Source organism: Peromyscus leucopus, chromosome 8a (assembly GCF_004664715.2).
Source record: "Peromyscus leucopus breed LL Stock chromosome 8a, UCI_PerLeu_2.1, whole genome shotgun sequence".
In the NCBI taxonomy this organism is placed as follows: domain Eukaryota; kingdom Metazoa; phylum Chordata; class Mammalia; order Rodentia; family Cricetidae; genus Peromyscus; species Peromyscus leucopus.
Window position 1 is genome coordinate 29141568 of NC_051085.1, and position 24137 is coordinate 29165704.

General features: G+C 39.2%; 1 protein-coding gene across 1 annotated transcript in view; it reads left to right on the forward strand.

Moving 5' to 3' along the window:
• Enpp1 (ectonucleotide pyrophosphatase/phosphodiesterase 1) overlaps nt 1-23870 on the forward strand; it is a 64139-nt gene extending 40269 nt beyond the window's left edge. Inside the window, exons 10-25 of the mRNA XM_028877405.2 lie at nt 418-483; nt 773-845; nt 3575-3683; nt 5086-5217; nt 7537-7568; nt 8090-8217; nt 9476-9545; nt 10258-10345; nt 11452-11618; nt 12432-12483; nt 13995-14149; nt 15437-15566; nt 16684-16764; nt 17623-17755; nt 19546-19708; nt 22560-23870. Of these exons, the coding sequence (XP_028733238.1) occupies nt 418-483; nt 773-845; nt 3575-3683; nt 5086-5217; nt 7537-7568; nt 8090-8217; nt 9476-9545; nt 10258-10345; nt 11452-11618; nt 12432-12483; nt 13995-14149; nt 15437-15566; nt 16684-16764; nt 17623-17755; nt 19546-19708; nt 22560-22730 (1750 nt within the window). The 3' untranslated portion in view covers nt 22731-23870. The remainder of the gene's footprint in view (nt 1-417; nt 484-772; nt 846-3574; nt 3684-5085; nt 5218-7536; nt 7569-8089; nt 8218-9475; nt 9546-10257; nt 10346-11451; nt 11619-12431; nt 12484-13994; nt 14150-15436; nt 15567-16683; nt 16765-17622; nt 17756-19545; nt 19709-22559) is intronic.
• Nucleotides 23871-24137: the final 267 nt, after the last annotated feature.

Consider the following 24137-nt stretch of genomic DNA (forward strand, 5'->3'; position numbering starts at 1 on the left):
GGCATCAGTTTTCCAATGTGACAGTGACTGTCCTCAACTGAACATATAATACCTCAAAAGAAGACAAGAAACAATTTTAAAACTCAATTACAACATTTATTTTTCTGTTTAAAATTAAATTCTGGTCTTCATTAGAAAAGCAAATTTAAGTTTGAAAATAACACTTTTTGGGGGGCAGGGTCTGTGGGGCAGGATATTTCTATACTTCAGCCTGACCTTAAACCACAGTATTTCTGCATTATTTTCCTGAGTGCTGGAATTACAGGATGGCAAATAAATCTCAAGTGATTTCAAATGCAATAGATGTCTCGGCTTGTTTTGGCTACACTTATTATTATTTCCAATGAGGAAAGTATTTACATTTGACATACAGTTATTGCAGATTTGTTTTAATTTGCTCATCTTTAATTTTATTAGGTCAGTACCATTTGAAGATAGAATTTTAGCTGTTCTTCGCTGGCTACAGCTTCCTAGCTCTGAAAGGTATGTCGACAGTTTCTGGTACAAAGCCTCCTTTGTTTTATAGACATCATGTGCTTCTAACAAACAGACCAAAACTACTGTTTGCTCTGATGTGTTATATCCAAAGAAACAGAACAATTACAGCTTCATTTTTGAAGAATCACAAGCCTGTAAATAATTCCTCAGAATTTTAGTAATGTTACCCCAGTGCTGTAGGATTTTTAATCAGGATCAACTGTTGAATTATTATTTCCATTCTGTTTTTCAATGTGTTCGTAAAATATTACATTTTTGATACTGTTTGATTTAGACCACACTTTTACACTCTGTATTTAGAAGAACCAGATTCCTCAGGGCATTCACACGGACCTGTCAGCAGTGAGGTAAGTTCATTCTTATCTGTATATGAAAGATTCGTTAAGCTTAGTGTCCTTGGAGTGGGCTTCTAGAACATTCTGTAAGGTACTGTGATTTCTGGAAAGTAAAATGCTATGGTTTATGGAAAGAGGAATATTACACAGATGTCCACTTAAACCAGCCAAAGAGAACAATTTAACCAAAATGAGAGCAGAGAGAACTGGCAGTGCTTACATTTTTATAGTGCTAAATCGAACTGTTGAACTAATTTGGGTATTTTCAATTCTGAAAAATTTTTTTCAATACAGGGTTTCTCTGTGTAGCTTTGACTGTACTGGAACTTGCTCTGTAGACCAGGCTGGTCTGTAACTCAGAGATCTGCCTGCCTCTGCCTCCCGAGTGCTGGGATCAAAGCCGTGCACCACTACCACTAGCACCTGTCTTTTCAATTCAGAATCTTATCCCTCTGTATCATCTCTCTTTGCCCTCAAACTTGAGTGCTTTAGGAGACGTATTTAAGTATCCAAGACTCCAAATTTCTATGGAAATATCGGGTAGTGAGTGTCATAGCAGAAACAGCTTCTCATCATTCTTCGGAGATCTCTCCTGCCTGGAGCCATGCTTCTAAAAGAGCTGGGACTTGAAAGGATGGAAGACACCATCAAAAGTACAGAACCAGGCAAACAATCATTATTTATGTCAGTTACTGTGACTCTAGAGATGGGAACCAGTAGCCTAGGGAGTAAAGGCCATAATGTGTCTTGTTTGACCAGACAGAGTTTAGGAACTTAGCCAGTTCCTGGCCACATTCACCGTGGTTTAAAACAGCATGTAAATGTTTTCGGAGTTCGCCTCACCATGCCATTTGACATCATGGAGTACAGGAGGCATTAGCACCCAAGGTGACCTGAGCTTCTCCCTCTGTGCTTCCATGTTCTATTTCCTTCTGATATATGAATTCGTATCTATAGCCTAAGACATGAATAGAAATAGAAACTCAGGACTTGGGAATTCTGTTGGGCCCAATAAGAGGGGGGTGTTGTCTAATCATCTCTTGCCTACTAATGAGTCTGGAAGACAGACTACAAACCCACACTCTTCTTAGCAGATAAGCCTGTACCCCCACATTCATGCTAGTTCCTTGCCCACGTGACCAAGGCTGGATAGTTTGTGAGTCTCTAGGATCCTTCTCAGTGGTCTGGCATGTCCATTGTGTGCTCTATTTTGGGTAGTCCTGTCTGTGTTGCTTAATGTAATATTGCTGAATGTAATAATAAGGATAGGCAGTGTTTTTTTTTTCCCACTTGAATGTCAACTGATGAACAGACCATCTTTCCTTGTGTTTCTGGCCCTGTGTCTGGCATGGAGTTGAATCCTTTGAAATAGCAGATACTATTTTGGGTTGCTTTCATATCAGGCAAAAGAGAGGGAAACTGTCCTCAGCCAAGTCTGTTTCTGGCCTTTGTAGTCCTTTCTACCAAACCTTGTGTCCTGCAGCTCCATGGCAGTAAGCAGCCTCACTGTGCCTTGCTTTGACTCTGTCGTCAGTAATGCACACAATGCTCCTTGCTAGAGGCAGGGTTATGAAGAAGCGTGACCAGAGCTTGGCCATATCACAGTAGGTCTAGAGAAACTCATCGTTTCTTCTCATAGTTGTTGCTGTAGTTTGGACAATTGACCAGTCAGTGTGATTTTTATTATTTTAATCATTAATTTTTATTATTTCACTGATACCTAAGGCCCATGACAAGGTCAGTTTGGCTAAAAAAAAAATGTTTATTAGGACATATGGTTAAGATTGGTACAACCCTTTCTGATTTGCTCATTTTCCTGTTTTTCTGATGTGTTCTTATTCAGGATGGAGCCCACTACTTTTCAAATCATATTCATCAACTTGTAAACTCTATTCAATGCTCTTTGTATAACTGGCACCTCAAAAGCACCTTAATATTTAAAATTTAAAATTCATGTTGTTTGACTGTCTTCCTGTGAGTGGAGGACTATGTTAAGGGAGCTTGTCTCATATTAAACTGAGATGTACAAGCTCTAAGTGAAGAATAGTACAGAAAATACAGGCAAGACTTCCTTTGTAAGGTGAGAAGAAAAGAAAATGCCAGAAAGCAGCCTAAACAAACTATTATTGCTTCCATAGCCTTGGAATATCAATGTACAAAAGAAATAAGGAGTTCTATTGCTGAGGGCCTAAGTCTCTCTTTTAAAAGTACATAGCACTAGATGGAGCGTTTAAGGATTAACTTTAACCCCTTTGAAAATCGGGAACGACTGTGCTCATACAGTGACCATTTAAATGACTAAAAAGTTCAAGAAGAAATTGATAGTGAAAAGTGAAATGCTAACTAAGACTGCATTGATTTCTGCCCAGACACTACAGACTTGAGGGAGTATTATTCTGGTTTAACTGAGTCTAGTCTGAGTTTGATACTTGGATCTTCAGGAACCAGCTAATGAAGGAGCCCCAGAGTATATGGTTGTGTAAATATAAAATCTGGACCATGTTATTCTTAATGATTGGCAGATTTTTATGATCTTGACCAGTATTGGTCTAATGTGCATTTATCATAGTTTATCGATGCTGCCCTTTCCTTCCTTCTTTCTCTCCCTCCCTCCCTCCCTCCTCCCTCCCTCCTCCTCCCTCCCTCCCTCCCTCCTTCCTTCCTTCCTTTCAGTAGACTGTAAATTTGTAGAAATAGCATTCTTGTGGAGTGCATCACACAAGGCTGCTTCCCATTCCTAGGTCATCAAGGCCTTGCAGAAGGTTGACCGAATGGTTGGCATGCTGATGGATGGCCTAAAGTACCTGAGCTTGGATAGGTGCCTGAACCTCATCCTCATTTCAGACCATGGTAACCTGACTTCATTCATTTGCTCTATAGATGAACCAGTGTTTTTTAAAAGGTGGCTTGATTGTTTCTTGTTTCATTATTTCTACTGAATGTTATGGGTAATACATCTTTTAAAAATACAGTTTCTTATGAATAGTTTTTAGGGAAGACACACTAAATATAAAATATGAGTAAAGCATAAAATTAAAGAAACTTGTGAACACACCAGCCATACTCTGTCTAATTTCTGCTTTAAGAAAATCCTACATCAGAATTTAAAGTGTTAATAGCCTGCAGCACAAAATTTAACTTTAGCTGGGACACATTCTTATGTATTTCTTCAATTTGTTTTAGCATGGTAAATCTGACTTTGGAGGTGGTAAATATTACTTTTGTTTCTCACAATATAGTTTATCGACAGTTTTAATTTAATTAATTATTTGCATGTTTACACATGCACCACCGTGTGCTTGTGGAGGTCAAAGGGCAACTTTGGGGAGTCAGGCTTTCCTTCCACCAGGGGTTCTGAGCTGAACTATGTCAGTGGTCCCCAAAATGCAGCTTTTGTGATACATGATTATACACAGCTTTGAGACTACAGAAAACTGTCCATGCAAGAAAATAGAAACTAGGTTCTGCTTTCTCTTGCTAATATCACTTGTTTTTTTACTTCAGAAATAGTTAGAGAGCTCTCTTAACAAGAAACAATCTTAACATATTGTATGTTTAGGGATCTCATGCTTCAGACATATACTCCAGTTTAATATGAGGTAATTTCGCCCTCTTCAACTGTGGTAAGACATCATAATTTACTCTCATGGTGATTACATAATTTGTCAATAAGAAGGAACACTCAAATTAAAATTAAAATTTGGGGATGAAGGAACAGGAAAATATATTGAAAATTTGGAGGGATGGCTCAGCCATTAAGAGTGTTAACTGCTCGTGCAGAGGACCTGGGTTCAGTTTCCAGCACTCACATCAGGAGACTTATAACCACATGTAACTCCAGTTCAGGGTTCAATATCCTCTAGCTTCCTCTACATACATGTAATATATATATGTATGTAGGCACACACACATACACATAGATATAGTGAAAAATATGAAGTTGTGCATCTAGCTGACATTTTCTGTCTTATCAGATGTCCAGCTGTTATGAGCTTTGAATTCTATGTGTATATAATCAATTAAATTCTGGAAGTATTGAGTGACCAAGGCAAACAGAGCTCTGTGAGATTGAGGCCAGTCTGGTCTCCATGATGAGTTCCAGGAACAACATAGAGAGACCCTCTCTCAAAACAACAAAACAGACAAACAATAACAACAAAGAAACAAAAACAAACTCTGGAAGTGAAAGAAGGCTTTATGTGTTGCTTTCTTTAGTCATGTTTCAACATGTTCTGTGGTTCACTTCTCCCAGGCATGGAACAAGGCAGTTGTAAGAAGTATGTGTACCTGAATAAGTATTTGGGGGATGTGAACAATGTTAAAGTTGTCTATGGACCTGCTGCTCGACTGAGACCCACTGACGTTCCAGAGAAATACTATTCGTGTGAGTGGAACTGTTTGCTACCATTAGCCAGCACTGGCGAACATGCATTGCCCTACATCAGTGTATGTCAGCCCTAGGAAAGCATGATTAAATCTCCACGCAGAGATTCTGTGCTTAAATGAGTTTTATCGGAGTGAAGATAGCTTTACCACTTTACCAATTTTATATTCTTGGACTAAACATTATTTGGTGATCTTAATATAATTTCATATGACAATTTATGCTTTATTTACTAAGTTTTATACACTGCTTATAAGAAAAATCCAGCTATGTTTTTAAAGGTTAGATAATGGTTTTCTTCAACAATTTCCCAAAGCAATAGCATGCACCTTTTACACAGAGTAAGACCAGTGATTTCCTCTTCTCTCCTGACCACATGGGAACACAAACTGCCAAGGCATGATTAAAGATATTTTTTATTGCCAGGTAGTGGTGGCGCATGCCTTTAATCCCAGCACTCTGGAAGCAGAGGCAGATAGATCTCTGAGTTCAAGGCCAGCCTGGTGTACAAAATTACATACAGACAAAGATCCTTATTCTGCAGATCAAGCTCACTTCTGTCTTTTACATCTACTGCCCCCCTTTGGTTTACATCTTTAGTTTGTTTATCTTTTTGATATAATTATTTTTGCAATGGAAAATATAAATATATCTGAATTATCAAAATTGGGTTAGGTTTGGACTCTGCAATGAAATAAATTTCAGTAGAGATGGTTGAATATTAATGAAGAAAAATACATTTCACTGCAAGAAAATTTTTGTGCAGATATATGCAAACCAGGGGCTCCATATTCCAAAAACAAGAAATTTTTGTTCCTTTTGTGTGTTTTTTTTTTTAATTTGGAAAAGTAGTACAACCATATCCAGAGGTTCCATGGAAGTCCCTTAACCCAACCCATTGTGGATTAAAAGGAAAGAAAAGAATAAAAGGAAAAAGGTGTTCAAGCATGTTCAGATATTTTTATTGTCATTATTCTTTAAGTAATACAGCCTAATGACTAGCTGTAGTTCACTTGCATTGTAAGGCATTGTCAGTAATGCAGGGATGATTTAAAATACACAGAAAGGTCATGTAAGTCATATGCAAAGACTGCATTGTTTTGTAGGAGACTCAGCATCTGACCATGCTGGTATCTCTGGGAAGGCCCTAGAGACATTGCTCGTGGATACTGAGGGGTGACTGTGCCTGGTTAATAACCTGTTAGAAAACATGTAGCTGACATTCCTGGGTGACATTTGGCATGGAATGGCTGAGATTAACATATATCGACTGACATTCTTGAGTGGTGTTTGGCATGTGGCTGAGCTTTAGCTACAGCTTCATTCCAGTTAGGGCTCCAAATTTCCCAAAGTAAAGCAAAAGCTGTATATCGATTTATCTGTCTACATACAATATGGATTCTTTTGTCTGGGCAGTTTTCTCAGATTTATGTAGAACCAAATAGAGAAGTCAAGGAAAATTTAGAAAACTGATGTTAAATGTAGCAGAAGTCACTAGCGAATCAATGACCATTTAACTAGCACAAATCTATTGTTCTAGAACTGTCATTGCATTGTGAAATATACAAAGAGAAAAAAAAAAGTTGTTTCCTTCTCTACATCACAACTCATTTCTTCTCCTTAGAGCCAACTTGTTATGTTTGGAATATGTCTTCCTAAGTATTTTCTATAATGTATCGAAAACATATGTTTTCATTATTACACAGTAAAGTTATACTAGATCTAAATGGATGGATATACAGATAGATATTTGTATAGATGAGTGTATGGATGAATAAATAAGCACATGTAGATGAATGGGCAAGCATATGGATGCACAGATGGATGGGTAGATAGATAATGTACTAGTGTTCTCTTTATGTACCAACGTGACACCATTTCTTGGCCTTCATTACAGAGAGCTATCTAAGGATTTGTCTATCCTTTGCAGTAGCCAAGCAGTGATATAATGAATGAGCTGTTTGAAATAAGCTTTGGGGGCTGGTGATAATGCTCCACTGGCAGAGAGCTTGCTTAATTTCATGAAACCCCAAGTTTGATCCCTAGTGCCACATGGACTGGGCATGGTGACACATGCCTTTAGTCCCAGAGTTGTGGGCCAGAGGATTAGGAGTTCAAAGACATCCTCCGATAGCTACATAATGAGTTTGAGGCCAGCCTGGGATACATGAGACCCTGTTTTACTCAAAAAAGGCAAGAAAAAAAATATGCTTCGGTATTTTGTTGATGAGTTTTTTGAGTGTAACAATATAATATCTTGTATCATTTGTATTTTTAATTGTAATATATATATATTAATTCTTTTATTTGTCCCTTTAGTTAATTATGAAGGCCTCGTGAAAAATCTTTCTGTGAGTATCTTAATTTTTTCATTAGTTATTGCTATTTTTGGTAATATACATGCCAGGGCATGGTGTCCTGCTGAACTGCACATCCTCAGACTTGTTTTTTAATTTGGTTTATACTACATACCTATTTTAAAAATACATTTTTGTCTGAGTGTTGAGTTTTGTATATATTATATTTCATACTTGATACACTTTAAGTATTAAAGTCTTTTTAGAGTTGTATTTAACAGGGCATGTGAAATAAGTACATCAGTTGTAACTCCACTGTAGCCTAGTGACACTCTAGGAGTCCTAGGACTCTTGCTCAGGAGTAATTATAACACCCTATGAAAGTGTCAACTACCATTCAAATTCTGTACCTAGCAAGAACCCTTAGTTTCCTACCAGCACCTGTGTGTTCCTGACTGGCAGGTAAAATGTTTGTGAATAAAGCCTATCTGAAGTTAAGGCATTTTTCAAGAGGTATTTATGCCCAGATGACGAGAGAATAACAGTTTTTTTTCCTTCTTCTTCTGCAACATCAGTGCCGGGAGCCAAACCAGCACTTTAGGCCGTACCTGAAACACTTCTTACCCAAGCGCTTGCACTTCGCTAAAAGTGACAGGATCGAGCCCCTGACGTTCTATTTGGACCCTCAGTGGCAACTTGCGTTGTAAGTTCCGTAAACATCCTGGGCATGCTCAGCCTGCTCTAGTATCCGTTCAAGGTGAAGACTGGCCCCTTTCTAACATACATGTAGGATGTTTTTCCGCTCTAACTTTCTAACCATTTTGTATTGGATAATTCTGAGTTGCTCAGTTCATTATAGGAAATTTGACAGGACCCCGAACTTGTTTCCACTTTTCTTTCTCGACTGAGGACAGCTGGAAATGTTTCTAGACATTGCTAAACATCTCCTGGGGGGAGATGATCAGTTCTACCTAAGAACCGTTGCTCTGGCTGCTCACATCCATGTTGATTGTTTCTAATGATCTGCATTAATGTGTTACCACTTACCACTGTGTCTCTTCTATACAATAGTCATTCCTAACAACCCTTCCAAGGCCGCCAGTTGTGAAAGCGCTTTATAACAAGCAAGTATCTTCATTACACGTAGCTGCTCTTTTTCACTTTCTTATACCAACCCATCAAGAAACCCCAGCTTGTTAGGGTACTCACTAAAATATTTGGATGATTAATATTGTTCATATCTCAATACTTGACCATTAAATGTTTTGGTAGTCACCCATAAAACCATTCACTAATCGTGACAAATGCCCCTGACAAACAATACCTAAGCAGTGAACCACAGTTCTGTCACTGCAGTCTCATCCTCGCCACCCTATTAGAGAGCTGGGCATTTAGTCCAGAAGATGCATGGTGAGCCAATCATTGCCCTCGGGAGGTTTGGTATATAGTGACTATTTAAATACTATAGATGAGGGGTGGGGATATAGCTCAGTGTTAAAGTACTTGGCTAGGATATTCAAGGCCATTGGTTCAATCCCCAGTACCTCCAATAACAACAAAATGCTACATCTAAGCATTATTATAAGCCTCCTCATTATTGAGATTTTACAAATGACCTACAGGAGAAGTTGCAACCTAGCAGAATAGAGACAAATGGCATTTTTTTTTCTTTTGCAGTCACAGCTGCACAGTTAACATTCTAAGCTCCTTCCATCTCTATGCTAAGGTTTAGTCACCTCTGTCTTTTGTTTCATGAACAAATCAGCTCTAAATGATAAAGTATAAAGGATAATACCCAGGAGTTTCCTACCCAGGTGGTTTTATTTGCTTTAAGTTAATTTAACAATTGCCACTTGTTCTTTATGAACAAAAATAGTGGTGTGGTTGAAGTTTTGTTTAATGACTAGAATTACATTACTCATTTATTATAATTTATAATATAATATTATGTCACAATTTAGGAATCCGTCAGAAAGGAAATACTGTGGAAGTGGATTTCATGGCTCTGACAATCTGTTTTCAAATATGCAAGTGAGTAAACCTGTTATACTCCACAGGTAGGATTGACCTGAAAAAGTCAGATAAATGAAAGGCTGTTTGTAAAAACCCAGACTGGACATATAGTGAGTGAGACAGTTACTGAGCTTTTTTCCTGTGGGAGGAATTAAGGAACTTGTTAGTAGTTTGTATTCATGTTTCCACGGACATGGGCTTTACTGACCTCTTTCCTAAGTGTCTAATGTTCATTTTGAACATATCTGTGATCTATGAACTATTTGGCTTCATGGTGAAAATGTCAGTGATTTGATTGATGAGAGGATATCATGACTATGGTCTGAAAGGAGGCGACACCTGGCATTTGTCTGGCACTGTGACATTTTTCTGAATCTAGTTGTAATAATGACCAAATTTTCTCTCTGTAGCACTCTGTGAAGTGGGCAGGGTGGAGTGTTTGTCCCATACCATATATGGAGGGAAAAAAAAAAGAATCGTCTTTCATTCTGTTCTGATCATCAAGCCAAAGATTGTAGTAAAAATAAATGTCCTAGGTCTCTTTAAGTTATATATACAATTAAAGTTAAAACAATATCCAAGGCTACCCACTGGGCGTGGGGTTTTAATTACATACATATATGTGTATATATGTACATAAATGTGTGCAGTGCAGACAGTATAAAATTTTGATCAGCTACACGAATAACTGAGTTAAACTGACAAGCTTTAACATTTCTGGTGAATCCAGGCTCTCTTTGTTGCCTATGGACCTGCATTCAAACACGGCGCTGAGGTCGACTCCTTCGAAAATATTGAAGTCTATAACTTAATGTGTGGTAAGCGTGAGCAGCACATTCCTTTTGCAGACAGGTCGGGTAGGGTAGGGCACACACTTGGCACCTCTGCGGGCACGCTAGTGCAGTGGGAGAAGATACTTCTGTTTCCGTGTTCCTTTCCCTGACTGAGAGCCACGGGAAGGCTATGCAGAGCGTGTCGCCCTGATGACGTGCCTGTTCCATTTACACAGCTCGTGGTAAAACACTCAGAGCCTGAGGCTTAATTTTAGGACATTTGACTCAGCCGTGATGGAAACCACTGAAGAGTACGGGGCAGTCAAAGGTTTCCAGAAGGTGTGGTGTCTGTGATGTTAATGCTAGTTGAATAGATGGCACTGTCAATAGACATAACGGGAGAGCCACAATGGGTACCCGCCTGCTAGATCCATGACTTCTGAATTGGTGTATTGTGGGATTCAATGCCGTTGGCCTCGGTGGACATCCGCATTCATGTGCCCACATTTAACACATAGACCCATACATACACATGGTTAAAAATAAAAGAAGACAGGGCTTCCCTATAGAGTCCATGGCTGTCCTGGAACTCACTGTATAGACCAGGCGAGCCTCAAACTCAGAGATCTGCCTGCTTCTGCCTCCTGAGTGCTGAGGTTAAAGGTGTGAGGCATGTGCAACCGTGTCAGGCTAAAATAAATCTTAAACAAATTAAAAGTTGAGGCATTGTTGTGGTATAGTGCTATGTCAGCGTTAGAACACCACATTTGGGGTGGAGAGATGACTCTCTAGTTCTTCCAAATGACTCCGATTCAGTTTCCAGAACCACATCAGGCAGCTGCAGGAGATCCAACGCCCTCTTCTGGTCTCCACAGGCACCTGCACTCACACACACACACACACACACACACACACACACACACACACACACACCTACAATTTTTAAAGAATAATAAAAAAACTTTATGTGGGTAAAGGAATCACAGATTTCTATAGCTCAAAGCTAAGTATGTTCTCTCTTCATTCTAATTAAATAGTAAGAGAATCAGATACATTGGATTTAAAACAATAAAATGAAACTCATGGTACAAATCAATTTGTTTGATCTTGAAACTTCCAGTTAACTCTTTACCATTCTTGGAACTATGCAGATTTGTTGGGTTTGACCCCAGCTCCTAATAATGGAAGTCATGGCAGTCTTAACCACCTTCTAAAGACACCCATTTACACCCCAAGTCTTCCCCAAGAAGAGAGCTTCTTGGATTTATGTCCGATCAAATCACCATCCAATAACCTCGGCTGCATGTGTAACTCCTGGGTAGGTATAACTGCAATGCTTAACAGCACTGGTGTGTGTGTGTGTGTGTGTGTGTGTGTGTGTGTGTGTGTGTGTGTGTGTAGAAATTGCTACAGAGACAGCTAAGATGAAATTAAAATGTAGAAGTTGGATATAACACAGTTATTAAGCATCTGTATGTTTATTATTAAATCTAAAAACATATGCAAACCATTTATTAGACATCTCCCCATCTAGCTTTTGTATTTTTAGCTGTTCTTAATCTCTTGGTATTGGGATCCCTTGAGGGTGTGGTGAATTCTAGAGGATTCCTTGAGCAGAGTAAACCCATCTTATTGAATGTTCCTAAAATACAGCCCAGCATAGTGCAAATTTGAGGGAGGGGATGTTTTTGTTCATATGGATGTAATACTCGATGTTCCATTTTCATTCATTGTAACTGCCCTAGTCACAGTGCCAATGTCCTTGTTGTAAGAATGTAAAAGTACCCAGTAATTCCTGAACCAAATGAGCAACATTCATAAAGTTAGTAGATGGAGTTTATTTTACACTTTCTCTTGTTTTACTTAGACCTGGAGTAGAGATGAGAGCTGTAAAGCAGATTTATAGTTTTTCATGGCCGCAGATAATTTTGTCCTATTCTAACTGTTATGGGTCCCCTTTCACCCTCCTCTTCTTAAAGAAGGAAGACCTCTGACTTACACAACACTCTGTAAATGGGTTTTGTTGCTGTTGTTCTTCTTCCTTGGCTTAGTCAATGTTACAGAAATGCTACAGTACAGAATTAAAGCATGTCTCTTAATCCTTAAAAATCATTTTATGAACCTCTTTTAGATTACGTCAATTGTGGACTTTGAGAAACACTTTAACCTGACCCTGGAAAAAGGTAAGGCATGTTACACTTGGATCTGAAATCTGGAGGTGACAGAGAGTTGTTGCAGAGGTGGAGTAGGGTGGGGAGGTAGGGGATTCTTTACAAAGAATTAATAAAGTAAGGAAATGGGGAGCTGTTTGATGAGACATAATTTTCTTTGTCAGTCTAGCCTGTTAGTCATAGTGCAAGAAATGCCATTTTACACTGGAAAGGTGTGCACCTTGTTTTGTGAAATTTTGAAATTTTTTTGATAGGTTTATAGGAAAGTTTAGACTTCCATTTAAAATACCTGGTAAATGTCTGGCTCCTTAATATAGGTTTATTTATCTATCTACAGTTACTTCCTCATAATTTTTATTGAAGGTTATGATTTTGTAGGCAACAGAGGCAACATTTTATAATTGTGGCCTGGATGCTCAGAGTTACTTTGCGGCAGCCTCTGATCTTTCAATGATTTAACTGGTATTTTTCCTTGCTGGAACAAAGTGGTCAGTTCTGCATTGATCCTGACTTGAGCTGGTCTATGTGGGATCACTCTTGTAACTCTTGGGGTTTGAGCAATCTTTTCCCCAAGGTAGTATAACATGTGGCAAAGGCTGACAATTTGAGACCTGGGGTGAGCTGAGCTTGTGGGCTCAGGAGCAACACGATAAGGAAAGTGTTTATTCTCTGCAAGCTGCCGTCGCCTCATCTGTGGAACAGGTGGGGGACCTACTTCACAGGTGTAGGAGATGTAAGAAACAGAGAATGAAAATAATTCCACAAAGCCCCTGACACTTAGGAAAAAGCCAGCAAGCCGTTGTCTACAGTGTCCTTATTTCAGCCCCTTGTTCTTAAGCGTTCCCTTCAAATATCCACATATGTTTTCTTCGCCTACTAATTACTTAGTGAAGAGTAGGTAATTAACATAATATTAAAGAATTTCAGGGCTGGAGAGATGGCTCAGCCGTTAAAGGCTAGGCTCACAACCAAAAATATAAAGAATTTCAGGGGACCTGTGATGCAGTTAAGTTGGTAGATCTCTTGCCAGCATGCTTGAAGTCCTGAGTTCAGTCTTCCAGCACCACATAAAATTAGGCATGGTGCCAAATTCCTGTAATGCCACCACTCAGGAGGTATAAGCAGGATGATCAGAAGTTCAAGGTCAACCTTGGTCACACTGACTTTGAGACCCATCTGAGCTACCTGAGACTGTCTGAAAAAGATTGTGTGTGTGTGTGTGTGTGTGTGTGTGTGTGTGTGTGTGTGTGTGTGTGTGTGTGTGTAGGGTAAGTCCTGGCTAACTAGAATTTCTAGTAATTTAAGGTAGTGTCCTCTTGTGATACTTTGGTAGAACATTGATATTCCAGTAAAAAAGCAAAGTTTTTGTGTGTGGTTCTGTACTTTGCAGTATTTGTGATGTTTTCTACAGTTGAAAGCTAACTTCTCCATATGTCTCAAAAGAGGAGAGGGTTGGATGAGTGTTCCATTGTATAGTACCAAATAACATAAAGTGTGGTTTTCTTTTCCCTTTATGACTGCAGCAGAGGCTATTGACTTTAATACCGTACCACATGGAAGGCCCCAGCTTCTGCAGAAGAAACACAGTGTCTGTCTTCTTTATCAGCAACACTTTATGAGTGGATACAGCCAGGACCTCCTCATGCCACTCTGGACATCCTACACCTTCCTCAGTAATGCAAGTATCTGTCACCTCTTGCACTATGTTGAAAGCAGCTTACTTGTGTTAATCTATTGCCTCTTCCTGAAGGAAGAGAGTACTGAACAGAGAGTCCAGAAAGTTAGAGGGAAGTTTTAGGTCTACTGCTACTTATCTGTGTGGCTCTGAGAATACACTCCTCAGTAGCTGGTTTTCCTTTATCCTCTTTGACCTCCTATTTTTAATATTGTGTGACTCTGATTTACAATCTAAGGAAATCAGATTGGCAATCAGTCACAATCATTCTTTTGTAAATACGTGGCTGTCTGAGTACATGGATTGTATTCAACTGACCAAATCTAAGGAGATCTTGAGAGCTCAGCCCTGCCACTGCCTCCCATCTGCCTGAAGATCCCAGCCCAGACCAGGAGGCATTTACTTCCTCTCTCTGCTCCTACCAACAACAGAACGGTGGGACCTTGAAAACAGCATGTGCAAATATCCCAGAATAAGACTACTATTTCACTCACTCCAGCCCCATGGTACTTAGATGGAAGAGGAATTGTAAAGGAACTGTGGGTGATGGGTAAGACATCAAGATGCCCTTAAGGGATTGAAGAGAGCTCCATTGAGGGAAGCAGTTAGACTTAATAAATGAACTTAGTGTTAAGCTCTCTGAGACTCCTAAATAAAAAGATAGGGAGATGTATAGATGCATATCATTTCTATTAAAATGTTTATTTTATTATTATGAAAAATTTCTTGAGCATTTAAAAAATTTTTTGAAGGTTACCTTCAGTCACTTTCCTCCCTTTGTAGCATGTAGCACTCGCCATGTTTGGTGAACACCAGCTTTATTGATACTTATGACCTTTATTTGTGATGGTCATTGATGCGGCTTGAATTTTGATTGTTTTTTTAATCTAAGAAAAGCTATGTGAAATCACATTCATTATGACCCCCGAGGGCTTCACCTTGGTTCTCAGTGGCTTCTCCTCCCTCTCTCAGCAACTTTTAGCTGTACTTTTGGATATGGAAGATGGCGTAGATTTCTAGAAATTGAAACGTTATTTCCTACAATACCTAAAATTGTATAAATAAAGCACGAAGCCATCACAGCCGAAGATATGTGCATGTATAAGGATTTATAGTCTTACCACTGTAGAGAGTGTTTGTGCTTCAGTTAGAGAACATCTGTAGACAGATGGGAAGCTGGAGAAGAAGGCTGTGAATCCTGGGCAACACCGTTTGCCTTTAATTCATTCGTTAGCTTCCTTCGCTGCTCCATGTCGGATACCTGCTGACTCTTCACTATTTGTTCTTCAGGACTCTCTCTCGACAGATGACTTTTCCAATTGCTTATACCAGGACCTTCGGATTCCTTTTCGTCCCACCCATAAATGTTCCTTTTATAAAAACAATTCCAAGCTAAGTTATGGGTTCCTCACTCCGCCAAGTAAGTACCTCCCCACCTCTGCCTCATGGCTTTCCCTTCACTTAGCTTCTTCTGTCTTTGCTTGCTTACAAATCTCTCATGGGTCTGAGGATGTGACTCACTGCTGAGGAACTTGCCTAGCATGTCCCTGGGTCAGAGTGGCAGCACCAAATTAAAAATATCAACAATGAAAGTAATAAAATAAATTAGTGAGAAATACCTTCCAAGGATTCTGTGGCACTGTGTGGAGGAGGCTTTTTATTTGCTAGTGAAAATTATACATTAGGAACATACTCGGGAAAGCATTACGTTGGTCTAAGGTTTGAATGTATATTTATTGTGTGTTGGTGGAGTAATTGACCTGGTGCAAATACTTCAGGTAGATGACTCATTGGGAGTGAAAGGCTGCATCTGGATCTTAGGAAGGGTGTACAGACAGCTTAGTTGCAATGAACGTGATTGGTGAAGGAAGCAGGTGAAGGAGGAGCTTTCATAGCTTGCTACAGAGCCTCTAGAATGGCCCTTGGGAAGGCATGGCTCCATTTCTAAAGTGACAGATTTGTATGCTAATGAGAAGACTCTTTAAAGCCAGCCTTAAAAGGCAAAACTCAAAAGGTACCAGATGCCCAAGCCCTCGGCTTCCAGTTCAGCCCCCAGTAAGTGTCTGCAGGCAAAACTTGGCTGTGGGTCCTAGTTCAAGGCAGCCTTATGCGGCACGCTGGGGCAGACCCATGGGTTGTTTTCTCTAGGTGGTAGACGATGTGCTGAAGGCAGCATTCAGAGCTTCCTTCCTTTGACCGTTATAAACAAAGTTTAAGAAGGTTGTAAACAATATTCTTTCAGCTGGAATAAAACAAATAAGGTTAAAGTTTGAGAATGCATGGTCCGGGACTTTCTTACTTTAATTTGTGTCTCTTTGGTAAAAGATCGGCACAAAGAAAGGAGCTTACATTTTAATTTGTCTAAGGAACTTGGCCAAATGTACTGCGTTTTCCTTCTCCTAGACTGGGGGCAGGTTTAACAGGCTTGAGGTGACACTCAGTTAATTTTTAAAAATGCTTCTCTCTCCACCACAAGAAATTGCAAAATGTTATCTGTGCTGTATGAAAGAGTTCTTTTCTTTCTTTTTCTTTTCTAGGACTAAATAGAATTTCAAATCAAATATATTCTGAAGCATTGCTTACTTCTAATACAGTGCCAATGTATCAGAGTTTTCAAGGTAAAGACCTTTAACGATGGTTTCAGTATATGTAGATTTAATTGATATGTAATAGGATATATGGACGATGGTTTCAGTATATGTAGATTTAGTTGGTAGGGAATAGGATTTATGGTTTTGATTAAATGTGCACTTATCAAATACATTCTTCAAAGTTTAACTCTGAAAGTACTTGAACACAAAAAAAAGTTCTATATAGTCTAGTATCTGTTTGCTTTGTATTTAAATATTAGAAACATTTTTGGCAAAAAAAAAATGTAAGGTTTGCCCTGTAAAGTAACCTAGTGATTATAATAAACTAATAAATCAACTTTCAGTATGGTTCTTTTTTTAAGTAAGTTTGTGAAATTATTTTATTTTTAAAATGAATAGATTTCATGGCATCCTTAACCATTTTAGTATCTGACGCCTGTAAGAGTAAAGAAGCATTTCTACTTAGACTTATGATCTAGAATATCAAAATATGCCATTTGTAAGGACACCTCTATTTAGATTTTTGTGTGTGACACATGTATATTTTCAGAGGACAAATTCAGATATTAGTAGTGAGTCTAAATCATTGTTGCTGGTGCATCAGTGCTTAATAGTTAAGACACGCGGTCATGACCTCAGCTCAAGACACGTGTTTCCAAATACTGAGACAGAGTTGAATCGAGTGTTTGCCCTTCAGGCTCCTCCCAAGCCTCAAAGTGAATAGTGGAGGAATTTGGACTTGACACTAAAACCGGAGCCAACACTGACCGAGTCTCTATTATCACCGGAAAGACTAACTTTGCTCCGTGTCGTTAGCCGCTTCCACACGGCGGCGTGGCCCGTCGCCATGCTTTTGGAAATCGAGCACCTTTTCTTCTCTTGCAGTCATATGGCGGTACCTCCATGACACCCTGCTGCAAAGGTACTCCAAAGAAAGGAACGGCGTCAATGTCGTCAGCGGTCCCGTGTTTGACTTCGATTATGATGGATGCTATGATTCCTTGGAGACCCTGAAACGGTAAGGGCGTATTTCAGTCCTAAAAGTAGTCCTCGAGGGGGATTTTCATCTACTCAGCGGGTCCTTTTCTGTACGCACAATTCACGTGCTCATAGGAGACTTTTTTTTTTAAAAATCACCCAGGAGCCTTTGAAATCTTTATGATGTATTTCAATATATTACTCAGTTTTCAATCAAATAATTTTTTTTTCAGTGAAGTAAGTCATGTCTCCCCCATCTGATTCAGTAGAGCAGTTCACGAGCACTGTATGAATGCTAACCCCGGTTTAAAATCTCTGTGTGGCTCAGTGTAATCGATGGTCAGTTAGAAGCCTAGGCTGAGAACGACACCGGTACAGTGACGGAAGTCCAGAGTGGAGGAATAAGAAGGGTCACAAAAACGTAGTGCCTCACATCTGATGGCCTTGAGTCAACAACACAGCACGGAGCCATCTCTCATTGGATGGCAGAAAAGGAACCACCATCTTGAAGACGCTATCAGTGGAGCTGGTTTTATAAAATGAGAATGGAGAATGTTTTATAACCTGGTTGATGCTTTTTGAGTCTTATACGGGAATGATATGTAGGGAAGGGGTCAAACCCTGCACAAGTGAGACAAGTGTCTGCCACTGAGCACCATGTTTACCCTGGTTGATCTTTAAAGCAGCAACTGAACCCATTTTCTAAAGAAAATTTGCTCCTACAGACAGATACTAAAGACTCTACTGAAATTTTCCCCTCACAGAGAACTCTCTTACTGTCCCATGACAAAACTGGGAGTATGTCAACTTGTAAAATATATAGTTTTTTAACAGTGTCTACTATTTTGGATTTTTGTTTGTTTGTGTGTTTGTTTGTTTTGAGATGGGGTTTCTCTATGTAGTCCTAGCTGTTCTGGAACTCACCATGTAGACCAGGCTGGCCTTAAAGTCACAGAGATCCATCTGCCTCTGTGTCCCTAGTGCCAGGATTAAAGGTGTGTGTGCTACCACACCCAGCCAATTTTGCTGTGTCTATCGAGACAGGATTTTTTTTTTTACGTAGCTGGCCTGTAAGCCATGTTGTAGAGGGTGTAGAAGAGAACGTATATGTCTCCCACTGACAGCTTTAGCCAGAACTCATCATCTTTTTCATTTATACAAAATCTGTATTTAACAATGTCTTAATGACACTGTTATGACAGTATTATTCAGTCAAAGGGGTGGAGAGCTCATGACATGTCCTCTCTGAAAGGACTGGAAGAAGACACTTTGGTCCATTATCTGTAACTGTGTGGAAGACAAGGACCATAAATATTGATCTAGAGTTAGAAATTGGTTATAAGAGTTCAAAGATGAATATATGTGTGTAAATATGTATATATATATGTATGTATACATGCATATATATATTTACTGTCTGAATATTCTTTAGGTAGAAATGGAAAAAAACTAATTTCAATAGAAAAAAGTTATTTGAATATTCTAATTATTAGCATCAATCTTTTGGAATATTGAGACATCATGATTATTTAACTTCTTATAACATGCTTATTTAACTGAATTTGAATTTTAGATATGTATATGTTTGATTAAATGCAAGTCCTACTGAAGTGCTTATTAAAAGAAAGATAGATATTCCCTCCCCCCCACGAGACAGGGTTTCTCTGTGTAGCTTTGTGCTTTTCCTGGAACTCTCTCTGTAGCCCAGGCTGGCCTCGAACTCACAGAGATCTGCCTGCCTCTGTCTCTTGAGTGCTGGGATTAAAGGCATGCGCCACCACTGCCTGGCTAGATATTTCTTAGTGAGAATGTATATTGCATGTTTTACAGAAACAGCAAAGTCATCCGCAGTCAAGAAGTTCTGATTCCAACTCACTTCTTCATTGTGCTCACCTTTTGCAAACAGTCCTATGAGATCCCCTTAGAGTGCACAGACTTAGATTCTTCAGCCTTCATTCTGCCTCACCGGCCTGATCACATTGAGAGCTGTCCGGTAAGTAGCCTTCCTTTCCTCCCTCACACATTGACATGTAGTGCGTGTGCCTTACATTGCTCCAGAAGAAACACAACTCCGGAGTGTACATGAGCTTTAGAATTGCATGATGGTGTTAAATGTGGTCCTTGTTTTTTACTATATATTTATTAGAGACCATGTATGGTGTGTGTATGTGTGTGTGTGTGTGTGTGTGTGTGTGTGTGTGTGTGTGTGCATACGCGTGCACGTTTATCTGTGGGCATGCATGTCTTGGTGCATCATGCATGTCGAGGCCTATGGATATGTGTGAGGAGTCCTCTTCTTCCACCATGTGGGATTCAGGGATCGAACTCAGGTTGTCCAGCTTGGTGACAAGTCCATCTCAGTGGTCCTTAAATCGATCTTTGAAAATGACACATCTTTGCAGAAGACCACCTTGTTCTTAAAAACATTAAAAATTTCGTCAGAAACTTCTCCTATGGCCTAGTTGCTAAAGTCTAGATTGATTTGTGATAGGAATATTCTTGGATTCTAAGACTAGACTTATAATTGCACTCTTATTAATTAGTTTTAAAGTTGTAATCAGCATTAAAATAAGCCTCTATATGTAACATTATGAGAATCTTTCCTATCGTATTTATCATTCCAATTTTTTTGGAACAATTGTTTACATTCATTGTTTCTTTTCCTTGAGAGATTAAATTGCCATTAAATACATCAGTTGTCCTTTATGTTTTAAAAGCCCATAGGAATAACGTAATAAGTATTAAAGATTAAGTATGTTCTGGAACAAATAACTGGAGCATCAATACAGTGACTTAAGTGAGTGGGCATTTTTTTTTCCTATGACAGGAAGTTTAGTGGTATATAGTCTTGGTGCAATGCTGTGAGTCAGTGATATCATCTGGGACCCAGGCCACTCCTCTCTTCTGTCCTATCACACCTAGCATGTGGCTTTGGCCCACATGAACTCAAAAATAGTTCCTGATTTTTAGATTTCACATTTTAATTCTGCACCAAGCTGCTAAAATAAAAAGGCCCACCCCCAATTTATCCTTTCATCAAAATGATACTGAGTGGTGTGAGTCAAATGCTGAATCTCTCTTCTACTCTGCCATTCCTTTGTTGATGGAAACATTTATTCCAATTCTTTAATGGCGACATACTTTGAAGATGCTAAATATTGGATCTGAGCCAGAAAAAGGGTTATTTTAAGGCATGCCACACATAGTTGCTGATCCTTCTATTTTACCTCTGAAGGAATGACTAAAGATTAGTTTCATTAGCCAGAAGAAACAGACTCCGTATGTCTACTTGTTACCCATTCCTATGAATGTTGGAAGACATGCAAACTACCTACGTTCACGGATTTAGCTGCTCTTCTCAAAGCCAGAGTAAGGGTTGTGGCAGAGAGAGGACTGAGTATTAGGCAGTAGGAAATTGAAGCTTAATGGGAAATGGGAGGTTGCTGATCTGCTTTGTATGGGAAAAGTCTGTCTGTGATTTTTCAGCTAATAAGTCCCAAGAATGCATGGGGCTTTTAAAACAATTACATTTATTTATAATGTAGGTGTGCACTTGTGTGTGTGTGCAAACACCACGTGGATCTGAGAGAACAACTTTCAGGAGTTGGTTCTTTCCTTCTCCCATGTTTGTCCTGGGAGTGAAACTTGTGCAGCCAAGTTAGGCAGCAAGGGCCTCTACTGCTAAGCCACCTTACCGGCCCTATAGGCTTTTCAATATATGTCTTTGACGGTTTCCCATGGCCACTTTCAGAAATGCTTATAGCATAAGGATGTATGATTTCTGTCCACATTATCTGATTTAACCATGATCTCTACTTTCATTTTCCAGGAAACGCCCCTTTGGTTCTTTCCTGATCTCATATTCTCTAGGTCTTTACTCTCTTCAGAAATGAAATTGCATTTTTCGTATTCCCAACCCCATTTTCATGCAGCCATAAAGATAACATATTCCTATGGGAACTAGAGTTCATGCAATAATACAGTTGCTCACATCTTTATACTTGATCTTTAAAACCACCCTAGCAAAGGGCCAGGAGTGATGGCTCAATAGTTAAGAACACTGGCTACTTTTCCAGTGGCCCTCGGTTGGATTTGTATCATCCACATGGCAGATAGCGACCGTCTGTAACTCTAGTTTCAGGAGATCTGATGATCTTGTCTGTTGTGGTGCACAGATATGCATGCAGGCAAAACACCCATACATATAAAATTTAAAAATAAATAAATAAATAAATAAATAAACCACTCTAGAAGAATATGGTAAAGGAGTACAAACTCACTTGTCAAGTAGTTTTCCTATACAACAGTCATACAACCAGAACTTGTATCCACATTTTTTTCTCCCATTTTCTTCTCTACCATGATATATATATATATAGTTTCCATTTTCATGTTTGGTTTTTTTTTTTGTTTGTTTGTTTGTTTGGTGTTTCAAGATAGGGTTTGACTGTGTAGCCCTGGCTGTCCTGAAACTTTCTCTGTAGACCAGGCTGGCCTCAAACTCAGATATCTGCCTGCCTCTGCCTCCTGAGTGCTGGGATTAAAGGTGTGTTCCACCACTGCCTAGCTTTCTGTTATTTTTTAAGCCCCCAGGAATGCAACCATCTGTTCCCAGTTCCCTTTTTTCCCTCAAATTTGATACATCTCATTTAACAGATGTGTATGTTGTATGTACTGGAAATTATGCTATTCAAAAATGTGGATCATGCCTAAAATGGATCCTATGGCTTATCATCTCACAGCTCCAAAAGTCCTTAGTGACTAGGCTGGAAAGAGGGGGATCTTATTGGGAAAATGGACTGAGTGCTCTCTGGTGACACTTCTTCATTTTTCCAACCTTCTAGCATGGGAAGCAGGATTCTTCATGGATTGAGGAGTTGCTGGCATTGCACAGAGCACGGGTCAGGGATGTCGAACTCATCACTGGACTCAGCTTCTACCATAAAAGACCAGAGCCAGTTTCAGACCTGTTGAGGTTGAAAACACATCTGCCAATCTTTAGCCAAGAAGACTGATTTTTTTTTTAATTAAAAAAAAAAAATGCACCATACATCTTTTTTGAGAGAATCTTACGTTTTATACAGTCCTCTACACTTTTGCATTGTTTGGAAACTGTCACATGGAGTTAAAACTGGGAATCCTTTGTGATGCCTACTCTGGGCCCATGGTGTGACACTCAGCACATCAGCAGGGTGTTCCTGTCCTGTCTCATGCAGATTTCCTGTGCAAGGATTAAATGCTTTATTAACACACACCGGGAGTAAAGACACTTCACACTTGGAAGTGCTCTTGGGACTCTTTTAAAGGAGAAGGGGCAGTGAGCATGGTCTGGGGACCTGATGTTGGAATCTTATTATTTGTAATAAAACTAAGTAAAGGACTGGGGTAGTCCGTGCCACACTAAAAAATAGAAAGTGGTTCTGAATTCATTTTAACTTGGAGTTTCAGTTTTACCTAAACTTTTTTTTTGAGGTCCCATTTCTGTCTTTTCTGCCTCCTCCGCCAAAAGCCAAATCTTTAGCCTCATGCTTTTAAAACAAATTGTGATGGGATCTCTTCAGATTTAGTGACTTTGACAAATTGGACTTGGATGGAAAATTTGTGAGTTGAATATGTCTAGCTATTATAAAAATTGGACTCTACGTTTATACACACACAAAGATAATCCCTATCATCTTCACTAGAAATAAACAAATACTGAAAACAGCCCCCAAAGTGATTTTTCTCAGGCCATTTAAAAGTGGGTGAAACTTGAGAGGACTCACTGGCACTTGCAAAGTGAGATTTTTTCTCTGAGAAGAGTGTTTTCCTCAGCACAAGGGGCCCCGCCAGCAGGAGAAGGGCTTCTTTGCCTGGCTTAGCTCTTCGGTTTGAAGTTGTGCTGCGGCTCTGAAGAGACTGCGTCCTCACCCATCACTTAGCATCTTCACTGTGGACATGGCAATAAGTAACTCAATGAAGGTGATTTCTCCTCGGTGTTGATGGTACCCTTGTTCCAACCTGTGAACTTTCAAAGGCTGCGTTTCCTGGGTCCATTTTTGGTATAATATGAGTCTGCCAAGGATTTTTATACATCCTTCTTAGGATAATCATTCTTTGTGTCATCCACAAAGATGTTTCAAAAATAAAACTTGTAACCCGAATTTACTTAATAACTTAGAAAGTGTCGTTTTATTTTAGCTCACATTCTCCTAAACTCTTGTGTGTGCATTTTTCAGTCTGTTCTTCCCATGGTCAGGTTTAGTATCTTCTGTCATTGTGTCTAATGTTTTGTCTGTCTTTGTTTTGCCTTTTATCTTATCCATTCTGCTGTTGAACCTTCCCGTTGGTTTTAAATATGTTTATTTGTTTTTTTTTCTATTTGCTGAGACTATTTTTCAGTTCCATTGAAAATCAACGTTTTCATTTGTTTGGTGTGTGTT